This window comes from Rhinolophus ferrumequinum, chromosome 21 (assembly GCF_004115265.2).
Source record: "Rhinolophus ferrumequinum isolate MPI-CBG mRhiFer1 chromosome 21, mRhiFer1_v1.p, whole genome shotgun sequence".
NCBI lineage: Eukaryota > Metazoa > Chordata > Mammalia > Chiroptera > Rhinolophidae > Rhinolophus > Rhinolophus ferrumequinum.
Window position 1 is genome coordinate 31986072 of NC_046304.1, and position 14664 is coordinate 32000735.

Sequence of the window (14664 nt, forward strand, 5' to 3'; positions counted from 1 at the left end):
GCAATTGGGAAGGGCATTCTAGGCAGCAGAAGGCGTGTCAGTGGAACTGCAAGGACCTTTCTAGGTGTTTGGGCACTGGGTGGTGAGGAGTGGCAAAAGATCACTAAATCCATTTCATTGCTGGTGTCTTTTCAAATAGAAATGCTTTTCTTTCAAAGCTCTTTGGAGAGATTTAATCTTGGTCAATCTCTTCGTGAGTCATCTTTTATAGGCGTAGGCCCTGTAATCAGGCACTGTGCTATGTTCAAGTTCCTGATCTTGAGGTGCTTGCCTCTACTTAGGAAATGATACTAACGCATTTGCAAAGCACGGAACAATATAGCCATACGCAATTAAGTACGAAATGGGTATCTAACCAGCTTCTCTAGAAATAGTAGCGGATGACTTAATGGAGGAATTGGAATTTAAATTAGGAATAGTAGGATGTATAGGGTTTGACTGGGGGAAGGTCAAGAAAGAAAACAAGAACAAAAATGTGGAATCTGAAAATTCAAACTCATAGAACTAGAGAATAGAACGGTGGTTGCCATGGGCTGGAGGAGGTGGAATAGAAACATGTTGGGCAAAGGGTACACACCCTCAGTTATGAGAGGAATAAGTTCTAGGGAATCTAAGATATAGTATGGTGATTATAGTTAATCATACTGTATTATATACTTGAAATTTGCTAAAAAAAAAAAAAAAAAAAAAAAAAAAGTAGATCTAAGTGTTCTCACCCCAGAACGAAAAGGTAACTATATGGATGTGTTCATTAACTTGGTTGTGATAATCGTTTTACAATCTGCATGTGTATTAAATTATCATAGTGCGTACCTTAAAAACATCATGCCATACAACCTAAATATATACTTTTTTTTTTTTTTGGTCCATTATACCTCAGTGAAGCTGGGGGTGAAAGAAGCACAGAAGTAGGAATGAGCGCTCTGTGTTGTTAAGGGTATGGAAATGAAACAGAATAATGTGCATCCATTCGTTGTACAAATTGTATCTAAGGACTGAAGTACGGCAAGCACTGAGGAGAAAATGGTGTGCAAAGCACACAGCGCGGTCTAGTTGTCTCTCATCCATCCAACCACTCGATAAATAGTAGTTGAGTGCCTACTCTGTGCGAGCATTGGAGTAGGAACTGGGGATATAATAGTGGCCTCAAATCCAAACTCTGTGTCTACAAGGGACCACGGGTCTAGAGGGACCTAATCCTGACCCTTGATGTGCACTAAATTCTGTTGTGAACCATGGATCTAATCCAACCTCCAGTCCTAGTCCAGTCCTTTCTTCCTTGTCTGCCAATCTCTCCTGTCGTTTGTGATATGGAACTGACCCTGGAACTGGGAAACTTATCTAAGGAATTGTTGCAAAAATGAAGCCGTATGGCAGTGGGAACCCGGATTAGGCTAGTGGTAACTAGGTCGGACAGGAGCATTTCTAAGCAAAGAACTCGCCCAGATTTGATTGTTGACAAGATTTGGGGGATGATAGAGAGTGAGATGCCTGCATGTTTTCTCATCTAATAGGAAGCATGTCCATGCGAAAGTCAAATAGGAAAGTTAAGAGAAGTTGAATGTCTTGGTGAAGTCTTATATCATAGAAGCTAATTCTAGCATCTCAATAGAAAATACACTGCAGACTGATTGAGCAATCCATCCCAGCACAAAATCAGGAAAAGACCAACAGATCATTTGTGTGTTTTTGTTCTCTGTCTAGTGACTGATTCTGTTGTGTTTGGGCCCCAAGACTCAGTGATGGCATAAAGATTCTTTCTCCTAATGTATCATGAAGATAACTGAGCCCTGTTATTTTTGCAAACGATAAAGAAAATGCCCTAACTACCTGTCAAATTCAAGACAGACTGGAACAGCTAGAGTTGTCTGTAGGATTACACAAATGTGAACCCAGTGAGAAGTTGCAAAAGGCTGAAACACCTACCGCTGGGATGGGCTCTGAGGTTAGGCTCAGCTGATCTCCACACACATCTGGGCAGCAGGGCTTTCATCATTTGCCTACTGTTGACATTTATGCAAGGGGATAATTTGAGAGAGAGTGAGAATTAGGGGGAGAAAGAGAGATGGAGTTGTTCACATACTCAGGTAGATAAAGGAGAGTATATTTCAAGATATCCTGATGTTATGCAGGATTTTAACATGTTTCACCAGCTGTTTGAATTTGTAAGACATTGTTGCCTGATACTGTGTTGGTGATTTTTTCAGAATTTCCAGAGGCTGAAGCAGATCACCTACTTTCAGTGGCTATATGCTTTTTACCTGGTATTTGATTCTCACACCCCACTGGTTTCAGCATTACTGATATGTGCTTATGGAAGCCAAGCGCATGCAGCTCTTGTATAAACTTCAAGCAAGTCATGTGGTTATCCGAAGGCATCAGCTTGGTCATTTTTTATTTTTTTATTTTTTTCGAAGTTGAGTAGGTGGAAATAATTAATGGGCTAGTTTATTGACATGCATTGAGACATTCTTCTCTTTGTGGTTTCAATTACCAGCTTCAATAAACTAATTTCAGATTTTATCTGAAGCACCAGTAATTACATAGGGCAAGAAGATTGTCTACCGAAATGCAATCATTTAATGCATAAAATACCATTGTTAGGCTAAATCTTAAACCTAAGACAGACACACAACGCTTCATGCCTCCTTAAACCAGACTGTGTTTTAGGACTTTCTGTGCTCTTAAGAATGAGTCATCCTGATTCACTGGCAAATTGAGAAAACAAAATATTGAGGAGAAAATAATCTTGGCAGCTTAGTTCAATTCACTTCTATGCTGGAGGTGAGAAATGGATGAGAACAGAACGAGGATGGGAGTTAGACCTGGGTTCTCACCAGCTCAGCTGTGGACTAGTGAAATGTCCTCGGTTAAGTTACTCAACTCGCTGAGCTTCAGTTCCTTCTCTATAAAATGAGACATACAATCCCAATCTTTGAAGACTACAATTATGAATAATTTGATGACAAGCCAGCCTCTTTCCAATCTACCACCAGTGACATAATCCATGACGCAGTCAGTAAATAGAACTGTCTGTGATGTTGGTTGCTATTTTTTGTCCTTTGAATTTTCACTGCCACTTAGATGGACACAAATGTCCAGTGAAGTGTGTCTTCTTATGGTCTTGATTTTAAAAATGAGGAAACTGAAGCTCAAGAGAAAACGTGTTAGGCTCAAGTCAGTGTACCAGGATAGAAAGGAAGTATAATGCAGGAGTTAAGATCAAAGCTCTGGACTAGACAACTTAAGTCTTGAATCCTGATTTCACCAATTGCCAGTCTTTTTGTTTGTTTGTTTGTTTGTTTGTTTGTTTGTTTGTTTGTTTAAATCTTGGGCAAGTTATTTAACATCTGTATGCTTCAGATTCCTCTAAATTCTGTTAAGAATCAGGATAACCCTACTACCTCCTAGATGATTAAATAAGCTAATGAATGAAAAGCTTCTAGAATAGTGATCAACACATGGTAAACACTCAATAAATGTGACTATTATTAGGAAAACCAGGACCTGTTCCACTGGCCCTAAATGCCATGCTGCTCTGTCTCCCAAGGAGTCAACTTTGAAGCTTCCCTCAGTGTGCTTTTTGTACTCGTAGTGCTTTCTGAGGAAAGGGCATGCACTGTCAAGCATGATTCAAGTCTTTAACTACCTGAAGATATGAAGGTGGGCCAGACAACCTCTAAAAACCTGGTGTTAGAATACTACATCTCTGTTACATTCCTAGAGTCGCTAATTCTCGCAGGTATCCCTGGAGCTCAGGTATTTATGGTCCCATAGAGGCAGCAGGGAAAGAGAGCAGGCTTTTTGATCAAGAAGCCTGATGTTATAAATTACCATATGTTACTATACTCAAAACAATACGGAACTGACATAGGATTATACAAATAGGTGGAATATTCTAGAAACACTGGAAGCGACTCTAATACAAAGAGAAACTTAATATATGATAAAAGTAACATTCAATTTGGTGGGGAAAGATGGTTTATTTAATGAATAATGCTGGCATTATTCACTTTCTATTTGGGAAAAATCTTAGAACATAGTGTCATACTACACACAACTAATCTGATAAATTTGAAAGATCAAATTGTAAAAGGTATCAGAATAAAAACATTTTTTAAACATTTAGGAAAATATTTATATAATCTGTAATTGGAGATTAAATCTTAAATAGTAGAGGAAACCTAGAAACCTTATAAAGGAAAAGATCAATAAATCCAACCATATAAAATTTAAAAATCCCTCTATAGCAAAGTACCAAAACTGAGGTTAAAAGCTAGATAATAGGCTAGGAGAAAATGTTTATAGCACGTGACAAAGGGTTAATATTTCTATAATGCAAATGACAGCTGAAATTTATATGAAAAACACTAATAACCCAGAGAAAAACACGTGAAGAATATGATCAGAAGAGAAATGCAAATAGCTATGTAATGAAGATATGAGAAGATACTCAACCTCAGCAGTTGTTTGGAAATGCAAATTAAATCAATGAAATGCCATTTTTTTTCTGTTAAATTGCCACAAACAAATAACATCCTGTGCTGTGGAGATTATGGGGAAATGGACATATCACACATAGCTGATAGGAACGTAAATATTCATAGATACTGCCAGTATCTTTTAAAGTAACCTGTCAGTATCTAGTGAAATAAAGCACGTGCTTACCTGATCCGAACAGTACTACCTCTCGGAATCTTCTCTCCTGAAATGAAAGCACCGGTACGAAAAAGTATATGTATGAGGCTATTTATTGCAGCTTTGATTTTCATGGTAAAGTAAGATGCAAACAATCTTAATGTTTTTCATGTAGGGAATGGTTGAGAAAAGTCAGGTGCCTTCAAACGGTGGTAGCTCTGCAGGCTTACACATGAATGAGTAGCTCTATGAAGAGTAACGCAGAGAGCATTCCTGGCATCTTGTTACTTGACACACAAAGTATTTTTATAAATAGAACCTCTCTAAATATGTTTGTCGGTATTTGGGTGTGTTTCAGCCTAGTGAACGATGTTGAATTGATGCCTAATAAACGGTTCACACTGATGACCTCAGGGTTGTCCCTGGAAGAAGGGGGAGAGAAAGATGATTACCTCTGCTTTATACGCTTGTGTATTGTTTGACGTGTTATCACATGTTCATTACTTTGTCTGTCGGTTTGTTTTAAAGACAGGCACCGATCTCAAACTTTAGTCACTTACTTACTGGCCAAGTGACCTTAACTTCACTTTAAGCCTTATTTTTCTCATTTATGAAATAATGATAACATTATCTCACAAAATTGTGGGGGAGGGTCAAGCAACATAAGATGTGCCAAGTTCCTAGCACAGAACTTATTAAATGGTGGGTGATCAGCAAATGAACACGCCCCTTTTCTTCATTCCCCGTCAATTGATGTGTTGTCAGGGATGCAAAGCCAGTCACCACATTGAAACCAAGCAAACCAGGAGGATGGAGCTGCTGCACAAACATATAATCCAACAACTTCCAAAAGCTAAATTAAGATGATTTTTTTTGGCGCTAAAACCACTGTGGATGACCCCTATCACCCCGCCTTCCCTCCATCCATTCAGACTTGCAGAGTTATGGATCCAAGAAATAATTGCACATTGGCGCATTAAAAGTATGACATTAAGCAGCCAGTCCTGTAACCTAGACTTCTCCCTGCTCTGAATCCAGGTTGGGATGTGTGGGCATCTGAGAACTGCCTCTCCTCCCGCTCCTGCCTGGATCCTTCCCCCTTTTCGTCTCTGGAAGGCTGCAGTGGTGGAACCACAGGGTTGGTGGCCACACCATTCCCCAGCATCCCCTCACTTGACTCCCTCTCCAACATTCACTGAATACTTACTATAGAAAGGACACTATGCTAGAGCTTGTATCCACAGGTTCTCACCTAATCTTCCCAACAACTCTGTCAAGTCGCAATAATCCCTGTTCTCCAGAGAGTGAAAATAAGGCTATAGAAGTTCATCCACCTGCTCAAGGTTCCGTGGTAAAGATACGGTAACTCGTGATCTTTCTCCTATACAATTATTAGGTTGGTGCCAAAGGAATTGTGGTTTTTGCAATTATTTTCAACCTTTTAAACCGCAATTCCTTTTGCGCCCACCTAATATAATTCTTGCGATGTGGAGATATCAGAAGATCCAGAGGCTTAAATTCTCTCTGCATAATAGTTATTCAAATCCCAGTGATAATTGGTATCAGTTGCTGGGAACAGCATGTCTCTCCATGTGAGGAAGAATTTTAATCTTTTTAAGTAGCTCTAAGACTTTTATGGCTTGCAGCCTGTAGTCATACTTTCAGGCTGAACTCAAATGTCTCCTCCACTAAGAAGGCTTACCCTAGCACTTGAGAAAAGGGTCAGGGTCAGTGTAGGCCCCTCTCTGTATTTAAGTTTTAATATGTACATGCCTTAATTAGAAGACCATGTCTCATTTTAACTATTTGTTCACTTGCCTATCTTCCCTCCATGCAGGTGTCCTTAAGAGTGGGGGCATTTTTCTATGACTTACTTGAGATGTTCTTTTCATTTTTTAGGTGAATTTTTTAGGTTAATGATTATAAGTTAAATAGGATATCTGCAACCATTTAAAGGTTACCCAAGTAAGAGAATGGGAGCCCTAGTTAGAGGCCCACCAGTAGAAGAAGAATTCAGCAGCAAAGGAGTTATTTCCAGCCAGTTTCCCCCATGAAATAAATCTGAAATCATCTAAGGGGCCAAAAGCCTGTAGCAGAGGGTATTTTAAACATGCTCATTAATAATGACTCAAAGTGGGGATTTATTGCAGTTGAGAAAAACGAAAGAAACAGTAAATCAGCATTGGTGAGGAAAAGAGCAAGGGAAAGATGTGAGTTATTATTTAAAATGTATTCATATGCTTTATAACCCTAAAGTAGAGATTGCTATATTGAAGTGGAAGGCTTTATTTGTAGGATTGAATTCACTGAAGTTATGTTTTATGCCAGCATTCATTTTCCCAACTTTCATTTGCTTTCCTTTGGCCAAAAGTTAGGGACTTAGTTTATTGCTTGAAAGCAAGAATAGATTGCCTTAGCTGTCTCTTCATGAAAACATTCTTTGCTTCAAATGATGACTTATAAAGCACCAGTTGGATCCTAGGAAAATGCTATTTTATTGGCACATATATTGAAGAGAACAGTTTTTAAAACATTCAATTAGTTCTGCCTTTGAGATAGAATTTAAACAAACCCAAAGCAATAGGATTAAATTCCCATAAAAATCCACCTGTTGCTTGGGAACCAATTCTTTTCCCATTCAAACTACTCCAAGGATAATCAGGCTCACTGTTGGCTGTATTCCAGCCAAGGCAGATACATGCTTGTAATTCATAAATCATACCATGGTACTCCTTTGCCTAAAACTCTCGGTGGTTTCCTAACACATTGGAATAAAATGCAACCTGTTTACTGAACCACCTGCCTCTCACCTCATCTCATGAGGGTGGTTTACCTGGCCACCCTCATCTCATCTCACTTTTCTTCTCATCTGGTTCATCAGGTTCAAGGTACCGGGCTTCTTCCCGGTTCCTTGAACATAGCAGGATCTTCTCTGCCCAGGCCAGCTGCTCAGATCTGCCTTGGACACCCCTTCCCCTGCCACAATCCAGAAACGACTCCTTTCAGTCCTTCCAGGATCACTAGATGCCACTTACAGAGAAATTATCCCTGACTGTTCTACCTGGGTTGTCTCCCCCATCCACGCTGTATTCTGTCATTCATTACCATCTGAATTGTCTCTGCAGCGTGATTACCGAAAGTTCTAATTACGTAGATATACGTATGTAAGCTTGGAGACCAACACTATCTCCCATATTCTCCACTAGATTGCAAGATCCCTGAGAACAGGGGCCATATCTGTTTCATCCATTACTGACTACCCAGAACTGACCATACTCCCTGGCCCATAGTAGGTCCTCAGTAAATATTTGCTATGTGAATTCTCGGTGTGAAGCTAATGCCTGGCACATCATAGGCTGTCACTAAACACTTTTTAATTGACTTTGTCTTGTTCCCATAGAATTTGGCAAATACATAGCTGCATAAATTAATTCCAAGTGCTGAACTCCAAAACAGCATGGTCTCTGCAAATTCTGCTGAGACGAAAAAATGACACTTCAGGACAATTGAATAAGGAGAATGCCTAAAAGCCCAGAGTGACTTTGGAACATCTTCTCTAGGATAAAAATGTCATTGAGGCAAATTTTAACTCTGTATCAGACTTGATGTGTCTGGTTCCTTGATCTGCTGACCTAGTTCTTGTTTTGGCGAGAACTTTTCTGTTTTTCTCTGGCGGGGTTACCATGCGTGATGTGTTAACAAATGAAACTGGAGCTTTTTTGTTTCACTAGTTTTGAACAAGCAGCTAATAGGTTTTGCTTTGGGTTTTCCAAGTTCACATTTTAAGCAGCTAAAATCACAGTCACTGAGCTTCTTTCATCGTTCACTAGATCCAGAGCTCAGAGACCATTTGGGATTTGTAGTTTAGAGTAACTGACAATATTGTCATGGGGAAATGTTTTGGCAAGATAATCTGTGAAAATTAATTTGCAAAAAAATCCAGGTCTTTTCTGTGTTCTGTTTTATATGTAAATTAGAAGATTGTGTGAAGAGAATGTCCCAGGTGATGCCATTCAAACATTTTCAGACCAGTTGTCCATTAATTAGACAGAGTGATTCTCACTCAGTTTTGCTTTATTTACATTTTTTTCTCAATCAGTTGTATCAGTCAAGACAGAAAAAGACTCAGCATTAGCTAATAAGCTGTAATATACATATGTTCTTAGAAAACATGACTGGAAGTTTTAAAAGTTCATTTATTGGGACAACCATAGAAACTAAGAGAAAAATAATTCAACAATGGTCTGAATTTGGAAATAGAAGCAGTGCCATAGCACTCTGTAATGCCACCTCTGCTCCCGGGGTTGACGTGGGGGGTTTATAAACCAGAAGGACCAATTATATGGAGGAGAGTTAAATATTAGAATCTTGGGGATAACTAGGAGTGCAGTATAATCCAGAGGGAGAGTTTCTTACTCTAAATCTTGAAGCCTTGGTTCATCCATCCAGGCTTGCTCTGCAGGTAAAACCTGCAGGTTCACTGCCATGCCTCAGTAAGCCTGGGCACTGCATGCCTTCCTGTTTTCACAGCCTTCCTCCTAAAGCGTTTCCCTAGAACCTAGATTGCTCCACATTTGCAGACCTGTTCCTGGTCCATTTGGCACCTGCGGTCCCTGGACTAGCTTTGACACCTTAATTATTGTCCCAACACTTAACCCTGCCTCTCAGAGCATTGACTTCTTTCATGTGGACCAGAACCTTGTCCAGTCCACGTCCCGTAGGACACGACCCCTGGGGCAGCGCTTCATGACCTCAGGGACTTCCTCCTGCAGATGGGACCCAAACACATCCTCTCTTGCCTGAATTAAAGCCTTTTTTCTATCCAGCCAAAGTTGCATGGCTTTTTAAAAAATCCTAACTTTATTTGAGATGGTTGACATTTAAAGCAGGTTGATTTGAACCTTCCCACTTGAAATTTAGTTTAACTGGAAAATAGGCACTGATGTTACTTACTCTTGATTTACCAAAAGAAATAAACAATGCTAGCAAAGGCTTATGATGGTCATGGCAATAATTTACTCCAAAACTCTGTGGCTACAATAGTCTGTGTGGAACCTCTTGGGGAAAAGGAACTTACTCGTAGAGCAGTGGAGGTATGGTAGCACCAGGAATCTCGAGACCCGGGGCCTCCCTCTCCTTCCCTGTCTCTACCTGGCTGCGTGGCCTTTGGTTGAGGACTTTATCCTCTGCTTTTGTGACCTGAATTTCATGTATGCATTTCAATGAGATGATCTCTAAGGTGGCATCTATTTCCAAAAGACTATTAATTTATGGGTGATTTAACATCAGCAGTCCAGTGGTCAATCAACTTAGATACATACCTCTTTCAGGAGTGGAGCTAAAGAGGGACAGAGCTGAGCGGGTGTTTCTCAGTTATTCTTCAATTGGCTGAGCAGGTGGTTAGGACCAGCTACATCAGCCTTGCTAGTGAAGTGGGGACATAAAACCCAGAAACTGTGTGTCATAAAGAGTTCCATGCCCAGTAAAAGCCATAGCAGATGTTCTCATAAACTTTTTGCTGTTTGTGTTTTAGTGGGGGTACTTTTGGGGTCTGAAGTTTATTAGTAAGGCCCAGCAGTATCTGCTACCCATGTTGCCATATAACAGGGGTTTTGCAATTCATTTATAGGGTTGGAATTATTTTTGTTAATGATTTTCATGGGACTAGGTGAATGCAATGCGTACCAGCTGTAAGTAGATCCATCGTGCAGCTGCCTTCCTGGGAAGGCCCCTCAATATCATAGATGGCGAGAATGTCTCGCAGAGTTTCAAAGATAAAAGGGGACAGTATTAGTTTCCTATTGTGGCTATAACAAATATTCATAATTTGGTGGCTTAAAACAGCACAAATTTATTATCTTGCAGTTCTGCAGGTGAGAAGTCTGAAATGAGTCTCATGAGATTAAAATTGGTGTTAGCTGGTCAGTGTTCCTTTTGGAGGCTCTAGGGAGAGAATCTGTTGTTTTGCCTATTCCAGCTTCTAGAAGTCACCTGAATTCTTTGGCTCCTGTCCCCTTGCTCCATCTTCAAAGCCAGTATCTCCTGTCCTCTCTGACCTCTCTTTTCATCCTTGGATCTTTTCTCTGTGTCTCTGACGTTCCTATGTATACCTCTCTCTTTAAAAAGACCCTTGTGATTACACTAGGCCCACCCAAATAATACAGGGTAATCTACTCATCTCAAGATCCCTAATTGAATCATGCCTGGGAAGTACCTTTTACCATTAAGATAACATTCACAGGTTCTGGAGTTAGAATGTGGACATCTTGGAAGGGGGCCATTATTCAGTCTACCACAGGGGCCATAGAGAGCAATCAAGGTCACTTATCCAAGGTCACACAGCTCGTTTACGGCAGTGCCATGACTTTACCCCTGGCATCTTCACATTTGCCCGTGTATGTACATCCCTGCCAGAGGGGTAGCAGCATGCCCTGATGGAGGCTTTATTTTCATAATAAACTTGAAATGATAGAGGAGTAAATATAGAATTAAATCAATGATTTAAATAGAGCAGTTTAGGACAAAAGTTTATATTTTTAACAATAAATCTTTAATGCAGAAACTTTCTTAAATATTGTAATTTTTCTAGGGTGTGGTACCTTCTAAAGATGACTTGCTGGGGAAACAGCTGAAACAATGATGAGAAATGAGAGTTCCAAGGAAACACTTGTGTTATGTTCTTCTTTCTGCTCTTCCTTCCACTCCTTCTCTTTCTCCCTCTGTGACTCATTGCTGCCATTTTGAAAACCAGTTATGTTGGAAAGCCAATTCAAACTCTTTTAACTAAAGTGAACAAAGCCACTAGAGGCTTATTGGAATGGGTTAAACCAAATTAGCTATTTGTCTATTTCACCAGGAAGCCTATATTTTGGCGTTGACACATTCTTCTAAGAATCCAAGGAGCTCGTTTTTAATTCTCCTCCCACTTCTGCCCAACAGTGACCTGTAACAAATAAAAGAGTCATAGAATTTTGGATTTAGTTGGGACTAGATCCAAGTCTTCTAGCCCAAGTCTTTCCTTGAATTATGGGTCTCTTATATAGATTCTTTGATAAGTGTGTGTGCCAGACTCCTGTCTTGGCTCAGTTTTCCCCATCCGTGTCATGGGCAGGAACGATGGCTACTGATAGCTGCTGTAAACTAAACACTGTATTAAATTTGAGTTCCTGAGAGGGATAGGTACATTTGAGAGGGTTGTGCTTTGATTGTCAGGCTCATCTTCTCAAGGAATTGCTCCCTGGCTCCACTTCCGCTGCAGGTTTCAGTGCCCCTCATGTAGTCTCATAACGTGCTCGACTTAACCTCACCCCCTCACCCCCAGTTCAATCCAGCCTAACCCAGGGCTGGACACTCAATAATAGCTCACTACACTGCTAATGGACGCTGTGGATGGATGAGTGAATCATGGCCACATTATCTGAGGGCATTTGGAGGACACATGGATCCAGAGCCTCAGTCGAAATGCTGCAAGGGGCAGGAAAAGGCTGAAGATATAGTTTCTGATCTTCACTGACCTAAAATTAGTAGGTTGGCTCCTTCTGCTCTGCTAACTTTCTCACACAAAAGAAAGTGGGACTGGCAATTATCATTGAAATGTATTTTAATAGATGTTTTAACGTGACACTGAAGATGAGTAGGCAATTTCTCTTTGGATATTTGCACTCAACGCGCAGTGTCATTTATCCAATGGACAAACTCTTCAGCCGCTGGTACATTAGATTAATGACACAGCACTGAACTCAACAAAGTCAAGTTGCCGAGCCCCTATCTAGCATTGACTGGGGATCGTAGAAATAATTCATTCCCTCAGTTGAGTCTTGACAACCCACAGAATAACACCTTGTGTATGTTGAATGCCACTTTCTTGTATATAGGACAACGTTGATTCTTACATCATTCCTGCCAAGTGGGCAAGCAGACTATGAACTTAGGAATTGCTAAATATTTGATGTACTTCAGACGTGTTGCAAATATGATGTGGTTGGACTATGCCATCTTCCCAGTAAGGCATTAATGCTAACTGTACTCATCAAAGAGGCCACAGGAGGAATGGGTCTGAAACAAGAAAATGTGATCTTAAAGATCATGAAGGGAGGACTCAGGGCAATTGACTAAGATTCAGGCCAGGAAAATACCATAGCAACACCGAAGGATCTCTATGGGTGGGAAATATTGGGTGAGTCTTTGACTTGACTACTTTTGTACCAAAGCTCTTTTTATGTTGTTTCCCCAATCTTCTACCCAGCCTGATGCTACAATTTCTTTTTCTTTCTAGTTCCTTCTTTCTGGGGATTGGTGAACTCAGCTTGGAATCTTTGCTCTGTGGGGAAACGGCAGTCACCGGTCAACATAGAGACCAGTCACATGATCTTCGACCCCTTTCTGACGCCTCTTCGCATCAACACTGGGGGTCGGAAGGTAAGCAGCCATGTTGCTTCTATTGTGAAGTTGAGGAGCGGGGTGGGAAGATGCAGATTCTGAAAGCCAGTCCATCTCTGTGATGAGTTTGTCTTCTCACCTAGGAATAAGACCACAGACCTCAGGCCTTACTGCCAACAAATATAATTATGTCTAAATTGTACTTTTTGCCCCTAGCTGGTCAAACCCTCATGTTTCTAATTACTTGGTACCCCCTGGAAGTTGCCTGAGGTTCTATCCCTTGGTACCCCATGAAGGTCAGAACACAGAGTTGCCTCCTCTGTCTGTCATGCTGGGAAAATCCTTCTCCCCGAAACCTCTTTACTGGGGCTTCTTTTAACCTGAACAAAGTGAAAATAACATTTTTAACAAAAGTAAAATCAGACATTTATCATCCTTGAAGGAAAAACAAACAAAAATCACCCTAGATGATTTATAAGAAAATCAATAATTAATCTTCCTAGGGGCATCTTGCTGGCTAAGAATCCTAGCTCCTGTGCAGAAATGCTGAGCTGTGCTTTGTGATTCTCATGCCGACATGCCTCCCTCCCTGCCCCCCATAAGATGTTCCTCCTTAATTTGTGGAAGGGCATAATGCCCAAGGGGTCTTCTCGTCACTGGAATCGGGCATTTCTCTTGCCGGTTCATTTCTGTTTGGCAACCTTTTGCTGTTGAGTAGATTGTTGAAGGTGGAAAAAAACACACACAGAGAAAATTGTGTTTGAAGGTGATTTAGCTGTTGCGAACTCAAGAGGAATGGAAAATCATTTGTGTGCAAGAAATTGGGGTTAAAATTATAGACAACTTTTGTTGCTGCTGGCGGCTCATTCTCCAGGGTTTGGGTTCCTTGGGCTCTGCTCTCTCCTCTGGTTATGCAGTCTGTTCACCTTGCCTACCATGGGGTTTGTGAGTAGGTTTTTTTTTCCCCTTCTGATATATTAGAATATATTTTTTTTCCTATCACATAACTGTCACACACACACACACACACACACACACACACACAAATCTAATGACTCATCGACGTGTTGTTAGTGACTTTGACACAGGTCACAAGGCAGGTTATAAGAGACCTTGCATGTGATTGACACTCTTCAGCTATGTAGTACTTGTGTGCTGTTTTAAATATGACTCGGGAAGCATTTCTGTAGAAAGTTCCTGTGTCGCTGATGTCATTTATTGCTCTGATTCCATAGAAAAACAGCCTAATCTAATTATCGTTTCATTTGCAGTTTTATTTTTACAAACCCGAAACGGAACTCAATGTGGGTTCTACATATACCTCTCTCTAAAAAGGGAACTGTTTGAAGTCAAGTCCTGATGGTGGATAGGTTCACTGACCAGTATTTAAGAAGGGCAAGTTGCTGTTTTGACTAAATGTCCCATTATTTTTTCTTTCCTGGAGAGGGTGATGGAGGGAATAATTGTATTCTAGGCAAAGGGAAAAGCAGTAAAAGGAAAAAAAAAAAAAGCCCAAAAGGAGAATGAGGGTTGGTAACTAAGTTCCAGAAATTATCTGAAAGATGGCCATCAAGGCGGAAGCAAAGAGACTAAAAAGGAGGTGGTGGGGACATAAGGGTGAGGGAGGAAGGCAGGGTCCAGATCCGG

At 40.5% G+C, this 14664-nt stretch overlaps 1 protein-coding gene across 1 annotated transcript in view; it reads left to right on the forward strand.

Moving 5' to 3' along the window:
* Positions 1–14664, forward strand: part of CA10 (carbonic anhydrase 10) — a 452569-nt gene that overhangs the window by 163265 nt on the left and 274640 nt on the right. Inside the window, exon 3 of the mRNA XM_033091320.1 lies at positions 12914–13056. Coding sequence (XP_032947211.1) covers positions 12914–13056 — 143 coding nt within the window. The remainder of the gene's footprint in view (positions 1–12913; positions 13057–14664) is intronic.